This window comes from Impatiens glandulifera, chromosome 5 (assembly GCF_907164915.1).
Source record: "Impatiens glandulifera chromosome 5, dImpGla2.1, whole genome shotgun sequence".
In the NCBI taxonomy this organism is placed as follows: domain Eukaryota; kingdom Viridiplantae; phylum Streptophyta; class Magnoliopsida; order Ericales; family Balsaminaceae; genus Impatiens; species Impatiens glandulifera.
The window spans coordinates 1,968,787-1,976,936 of NC_061866.1; the positions used below are offsets into that span (position 1 = coordinate 1,968,787).

The 8,150-nt window shown below is 35.6% G+C and overlaps 1 protein-coding gene across 1 annotated transcript; it reads left to right on the forward strand.

Annotated features, from left to right (window-relative positions):
* Positions 1 to 5,978: 5,978 nt before the first annotated feature.
* On the forward strand, positions 5,979 to 7,865 carry LOC124937811 (non-specific lipid transfer protein GPI-anchored 16-like). The gene is made up of 4 exons (XM_047478140.1): positions 5,979 to 6,312; positions 6,400 to 6,426; positions 6,504 to 6,623; positions 7,657 to 7,865. The coding sequence occupies exons 1-4, from the start codon at positions 5,979 to 5,981 to the stop codon at positions 7,863 to 7,865; spliced, it is 690 nt and encodes a 229-aa protein (XP_047334096.1).
* Positions 7,866 to 8,150: the final 285 nt, after the last annotated feature.

Below are 8,150 nucleotides of genomic sequence, written 5' to 3' on the forward strand. Positions count from 1 at the left end.
AGAGAAAGGATTGTATGATGGCTATTGTTCATGATGTTGATGATGAAAATTGAAATTTCCTTTTAAGGCGAATTCCAAAAGTTGTGAGAACTCTAAATTTGATTTAAAGTAGTCAGTTTAATGATGTTGCTAATTTGCATGCTTAGAAATATGAAAACGATGGCAAGTTTGTTTCGAATATGGTTTGTGATATCATTCGTTCTAGAGGGCAGCCAGCTGGTTGGAATCATGTGGTTATTAGCATTTTAGACCTTTATTTTTATATATTTTATTATTTAGTCTCTTTGTTGGCTTATATATAAGTCTTTCATTGTTTTCTATTCTTAACACATTAATCAATAATAAAACCCTAGTTTCTCTTTTCTCTGTTTTCTATCATGGTATCAGAGCCACCATTCATTTATAGGGCTTGATTTGTTGGGATCGAGGGTTTTGCAACGATTCTTATGCTTCTACACCGAAGGATTAATTTGTTACGGTATGTCTCTTGTTTTGCTTCCGCACTGATTAATTGCAGCTCCTAGGGTTTGTTTGTTGGCTTGTGAATTGGGGATTTTGTTTGTTTGGTTCCTTTGTCGCTTGGATCTCGTTTGCTTGTTCGTTATGGTTGTTCGTAAAGACGATTCTCTTTAGTCTATTAGTGTACAGTTGGATGGGAAAAATTATTTGTATTGGAGCTATGTGATGAAAATTTTTTTGAAGGTAAAATCGATGTAGGGTTATGTTACGGGTATGAAAATGCCACCTACCGATAAGGCTGCAGAGACTTATGCAACAATGCTCGATGTTTGGGAGGCCGATAACTCGAAGATCATCACGTGGATAAACAATTCCTCACACATTCGATTGGGGTTCAGTATGCAAAGTACGATACATCCAAGCACGTTTGGGACCATCTTGCTCGTCTTTATACACAGTCTAATTTTGCCCGACAATTTCAGTTGGAAACGGACATTCGTGCACTCAAGCAGAATAATTTGTGTATCCAAGATTTTTATTCCTCCATGTCTGATTTGCGGGATCAGTTGGCTCTTACCGAGTCTGAGGAGTTACGAGTATTGGCACCTTACATCACACATCGAGAGCAACAATGCTTAGTTCAATTTTTGGTTGCTCTTCGATCTGATTTTGAGACTTTGCATGAATCAATCTTGCATCGGAACCCTTTGCCTTCAGTTGATTCGGTTGTCCATGAGTTGATAACTGAGGAGATACGAATCAAGACTCGACTTGACAAAGAGCATAACCCAACATTTACTTCATTCGTTCTTGCAACTCCACATAATCCCTCTAGTAATCATCCGAATCGATTGAACTCACGAGTGACTATGGATGAATGTGCTTTCTGTAAGAAGAAGAGTCACTGGAAAGGCCAATGTCCTTTGTTAATAAATAAAGGTAAACAACCGCACCAACAACAACAATCGCAACCACAACATTAATCACAAAGACGCCCTCCACAATCATCATCTCATTTGCCCCCATGGAAACATACAAGTCAAGCATTCCAAGCTAGTAGTGTATTGAATCCACCTCCTATAGATCCATCGATGATTGAGTAGTTTCAAAGGTTTCTCATTTCGCAACCTCATGTTAGCGTCTTCTCATGTCGGTTTGTCTTCTTCCAATACCTCTGCTTCCTCAGGTATATATTCTTTTGTTTGGGTTCTAGGCTCTAAGGCCTCTCATCATATGTCTCCTGAATTGTCTTCTTTTGATTCTTTGTCACCAAACTCGTCTATCTCGGTTGCAACAGTTGATGGTACCCATATGCCATTAGTAGGAGTCGGTTCTATTAATACACACAGTTTAACTCTTCCAGATGTCTATTATATTCCAAGTCTTACCCTAAATCTTGTATCGGTTAATCAATTGTGTGACTTGGGATATTCCGTCTTCTTTTCTAATTCCACTTGTTATGTGCAGGATCCACATTCTCATAAGCTGATTGGGACATGCCATAGAAGAGGAGGATTATATGTGTTGGATGAACTTGAAGTACCAAAAATAGCTATTAGTGCTGTTTCTACTATGGATTTGACATCTTTTCATTTGAGTCGCTCTTCTTCTACCTTTTATTTATGGCATTCTCGTTTAGGACATATTTCAGGATTCCATTTAAAATTTTTGGTTTCTACTGGAGTTTTAGGTGATTTGAAAACTGATGATGTTTCTGATTGTAGTGGTTGTAAACTTACTAAATTTTCGGCTTTGCCTTTTAAAACAAGTTTATCTTCATCTTTTGCTCCATTTGATCTAATTCATTCTGATGTGTGAGGACCTTCTCCTTTACCTACAAAAGGTGGTTCCCGTATTATGTTTCGTTTATTGATGATTGTACTCGTTATATTTAGGTTTTTCTTATGAAACGTCGTTCTAAATTTTTAGGTAAATTTCATACTTTTAGAGCTCTTGTCAAAACTCAGTATTCGTCTGTCATTAAATTATTTTGTTGTGATTTGGGTGGGGAATACACCTCTAATGATTTCTCTAGGTTACTTGCTTCTGACGGAACTCTTCATCAAAGTTCTTGTTCAGACACCCCTCAACAAAATGGTGTTGCAGAAAGAAAACATCGACATATTGTTGAAACAGCTCGCTCTCTCTTATTGTCTGCCAATGTTCCTAGTGTCTTTTGGGGTGAAGCCATCCTCACTGTTGTACATCTTATTAATATGATTCCAACATCTCACAACTCAGGTTTGTCACCGTTTAAAAAGCTTCGAGGATATGCTCCTGCTTATTCCTCATTATGTGTCTTTGGTTCCGCTTATTTTGTATTACGTCCACACGTTGAGCATAGCAAATTGACTTCACGATCTGTAATGTGTGTTTTCTTGGGGTACGAGATAGGACAGAAAGGTTATCGTTATTTTGATCCCGTCAGTCAAAAATTATATGTCTCCCGTCATGTTTTGTTTCTTGAGCATATTCCATTTTTTTCCATTCCTATAAATTCTCATGATATGACTCACATAAACTTTGTTAGAATTGATCCTTTTACGATTGATGATGAGGTGATACCTCCTACTACAGATTCTAGTACTACAGAGGTGACACCTCCTACTACAGACTCTAGTACTACAATTCCTGACACATATCTTCCTCCCTCCATGGTCTCTCAATCTCCTCCCGATTATGTGGATCCTCCACCTCGTCAGTCAACCCGTATACGTAAGTCAACCAAACTTCCTGATTTTTCTTATTCATGTTACTCTACATCTTTTGCTTCCTCTTTAGCATCTATTCATTGTTTGTATGAGCCATCGTCCTATCGAGAAGTTGTTATTGATCCTCTTTGGCAGTTTGCTATGGCTGAGGACTTGCAGCACTACATCAAACACATACTTGGGATTTGGTTTCTTTACCATCAGGAAAACGACCTATTGGTTCTCGATGGGTATACAAAATCAAAACCAAGTCTGATGGGTCTATTGAGAGATATAAAGTCCGAGTCATTGCTAGGGTTTTTTCTCAGGAATATGGCATGGATTACGAGGAAACTTTTGCCCCAGATGCGAAAATGAAAATAGTTCGCACTCTTATTGTCGTCGTTTCCGTTCGTCGGTGTAATATAACTCAGATGGATGTTAAGAATGCTTTCCTCAATGGAGATCTTCAAGTAGAGGTTTTTATGGTTCCTCCACCTGGTGTCCCTCACAAACTTAGTGAAGTTTGTAAGCTCCAGAAAGCTCTCTATGGGCTTAAACAAGCACCACGCGCTTGGTTTGAGAAATTCTCTACTGTGATCACTTCAATAGGATTTCATCGTAGTCATCATGATTCGGCATTGTTCATCAAGTGTACAGATCGAGGTCCTATTCTTCTATCTTTATACGTTGATGATATGATTATTACAGGTGATGATATTGACGGGATTGGGCTCTTGTAATCCGAGTTGGCTCGTAGTTTTGTGATGAAAGATTTGGGGATGCTACGTTATTTCCTTGGGATTGAGGTTGCTTCATCTCTAAAGGGGTATATTTTATCTCAGTCAAAATATATAGGTGATATATTTGATCGTGCTCGTCTTACTGAAAATAAGATTGTGGATACTCCAATTGAAACCAATGCTTGGTATTCCCTAACCGATGGCTCACCTTTGCCAGATCCAACCTTGTATCGTACTATTGTTGGCAGCTTGGTTTATCTCACCATCACCCGTCTTGATATTGCTCATTCTGTACACATTGTTAGTCAGTTTGTTACTACGCCTACTACAGTTCATTGGAGTGTCGTTCTTCGTATTCTCCGGTATCTTCGGGGAACTGAGTTTTAGAGCCTTCTCCTTTTTTCCTCTTCTTCCTTGGATCTTCGAGCATTCTTTAATGCTGATTGGGCTGGTGATCCCTCCGATCGCAAGTCCACCACAGGGTTTTGTATCTTTCTTGGTGATTCTTTGATTTCATGAAAGAGCAAGAAGCAAGATGTGATCTCTAGATCTTTCACGGAAGCTGAGTATCGTGTTATGACCTCTGCGACATGTGAGACTGTTTGGTTACGATGGTTACTTTCCAACATGCGAGTCTTTCTTCATGAGCCTACTCGTTGTTCTGTGATAATAAGAGTGCCATCCAGATTGCTCGTAATTCGGTGTTCCATGAGAGGACGAAACACATTGAGATTGATTGTCATGTTGTTCGACATCACTTTGCAATCGGTACCATCACATTGCCATTTGTTTCTTCCTCTGTGCAGATCGCCGACTTGTTCACCGAAGCTCTATCCTCTACTCGTTTTCGTTTTTTTGTTACCAAACTCTCAATGCTCATTGTTGTTGCATCATGAGTTTGACGGGGATATTAGCATTTTAGACCTTTACTTTTATATATTTTATTATTTAGTCTCTTTGTTGGTTTATATATAAGTACCCTAGTTTCTCTTTTCTCTGTTTTCTATTAGTGGTGTGGTCTTCAAAAGTTATTCCAAGGCATCCGTTTATCCTTTGGCTTACATATCGGGGAAGATTGGCTACTCGTGATCGTCTTAAAATGTTCATGAGCATTCCAGATTCTAGTTGTCTTCTATGTGTGGGAAATGAGGAAAACATTGATCATCATTTGGAGAATTCCCCTTTGTGTTCAAATTATGTAGTAATTTTTTCCTTTAAAACTTTAGTGAATGCTAAGACGAGAGTTGATAACTTCAACTCAAGTGTTTTTAAATGCTTCTTTGGCGCTATTATATTTCATGTTTGAATTCAGAGGATGATTAATCAAGTTTAGAAGGATGATGTTTAAATTCAGAGGATAATTGATCAAGCTTATAATATGATGTTATTGATTACAATTTTCTTATCCGTACATGAAGCATATTCCCACAAACGAACAAAATTGGGTCTTTAATCGGAGTTTGAGTACTTTTGTGAAATCATAAGCTTTTCAACTTTTAAGACACTTTAGATTGTTAAATTTTTATTTTTGTATTTTCTTTGTAATTAAACTCTTCAATTGTGTTGCGTTTGTTTTCCGTTTAAATCATTGCAAAGGGTTGTTTTACTTTGATCAAAACTCATGTTTTTCCTTTTTGGACTTTTTAATTGAGATGACGTTAAGTCGTTTAAAAAAAATGAATTTATTAGATAATATAAATATGATTAAAACTAAGTAATATTTATACTATCTTTGACATAAATAATTTTCTTTTATCACTCACATAAATCATACAATTAAGCTATCCCTTTTCTCAAAACAAAAACAAAAAATCTTTTTCCAATTTGACATACATTTTTTTTCCTAAGCACTAAAAGATAAAATGTAAGCAAGTGGATCAAATACGGCAAACCCACCAAACGAATTGAATCTCATATTCAAAACAACCGAGAAAATAAAGATTGATTTATTGCCAATTATCTTACCATAATCTATAATAGTCAAAGAAACGGTTGAACCACAACCTAGAATTCCCCTAATTCTGCATTAATTTCGCATACTATATATATATCTCTTAATAAAGTATATTAATTATTACTGATCATTATGAAATACGATAATAAACATTTACTTTTGTTGGCACTCACCACGGTGGCTGTATTAGCCGTTAGCCATGGCCAAATTAGCACACCATGTACTAACTCCATCATAAAAAACTTCACTCCCTGCCTAAATTTCATCACGGGAAGTAGTTCTAACGGCGGTTCTCCGACGACGGGCTGTTGCGAGGCGCTCAAGTCTATGATGACCGACAGTGTGGATTGTGCATGTCTCATTATCACCGGGAATGTCCCCATTCCTCTTCCTATTAATAGAACACTTGCCATTTCTCTTCCTAGTATTTGTCAATATGTTGGGACCGTTCCCATTCAATGTCACGGTCATGATTTATTTTAATTTATTTTATTAATAACAAATTACATTACATGTGAGGAATCTGATGTTTTTCTTGTATTGTTCTTTTCAGCCACCGCAATTTCTATTCCAGCTCCAGGTAATATATATTGCATTTCTTAATATTTGTTATGTGAAACATTTATTTATTTGTTGGTGTAAATTAAATGTATGCAGGACCTATATTGTTTGGACCAAGTTCATCGGCTAAAAGACCAGGGCCAGCACCGGTGCAGGCACCGACAGATCATCTTTTACCTCCCATGCCGCCACCGCTTACTTCTCCTTCTCCCAAAGGTAATTAAAAATAAATTGGTGTGAAAACTCGAAACCATGATTAGGGACATGGGATCTTATTCTGTATAATATATGTAATTTGAGTTCGGATAGGCTTGAAAAATATGTTAGATAAACTTAAAAAATTAACTGGAAATTCATAGATAAGTGTATTTTTTTTTTTTAAGAATCAAAATAATGAATATGAGATTATGTCATATTTCTGCCTAAAATATTCATCCCACCAAAATTTTAGCCTAGATCCGTACTCTTTATAATTAAACTATAATAAGATGATTTTATGGCACCAAAACTTCAAAAAGAAGGAAAGACATGATTCATTGAATATAGGTTATAAATATATAAATTAATTAAGTCAAAAATTAATTTTAAATTAAAGTTATCATTAGTCTAGTATATGACATTCTTTTATTAATATTTCCAATAGAGTTACATAATATATACATTACTTTTAGTTAATTAATATGATTTGATTCGTTTTGTTTCTTTCTATTTTTTAGTATTTTATGTTGTTTATTTATTAGTAAAAAAAAATAAATTGCTTTAAACTGAAGCTGAAGTTTTTGTGCAATTGTGTTACCTTTCAAAATAAAATAAAATTTTGAACTTACCTGTAAACTATTGTCACACTTGAATAATTTAATTGTCTTGACTTTTAAGTTTTGCCCATGACAGTTGTCATTTTAATGGGACCTTATATTTCACTTTTTCATAAAAAATAACAAAAAAAAAGAACTCTAACATTGAATTGTTGTTTTATATACTTGTCTCAATTCTAGTTAGGGTTGCATAACGGCATAAGTGACACGATTGTTAAGTTGTCTGTTAATTTTAATATTATTTGTAATGTACACATATTGTATATTAATACATTAAACAAATAATTGTTTCTAGCCACTTTAGCCCCCATGCACAAAATATAATTAATGATATAACTAATAGATATGTTTGTATTACTTGTGACTATTAACTACAAGAAAACAAGACAGTTATGCAGACTAGTTAAATCTGCATCTATATGTTTTTTTGTTAGCCTCAAAGGCAGTAGTATCTTCTGCTAAGGTGGCACCTACGCCAGCCACGTCATCATCGGAAGCAGAGACGCGTCCTCCATTGCTAACTCCGAAGGTCAGCGTGGTGAGGCCAAATACCGCATCTTCACCTCGATCAGGCAACCTCTCGCCGGTGACAATGATCCTCCTGCCGTTTGTGGGTACAATGTTGTTTTTGAGGAATTTGTAATAACCATGAGATTGCAATTGTTCGAGTTAATCATGTTTGGGACGGGTAAAATACATTTAGTTATATTTAAAGAAATGAAAAACAGAGGGAAAATACCATCATTTAATCCTATATTTCTATATGTAGTAATATATCCTAGTTTTCCAAAATATTATTAATTTCTTGTTAAATTGTGGTTATACACCCAAGTACATAATCAATAAAATGTGTAGATCTCATGTATGGTAAAAGAAAAAAACATAGATAACTATAAACAAAATAAAATTGAAAGCAAATCCATAAAGA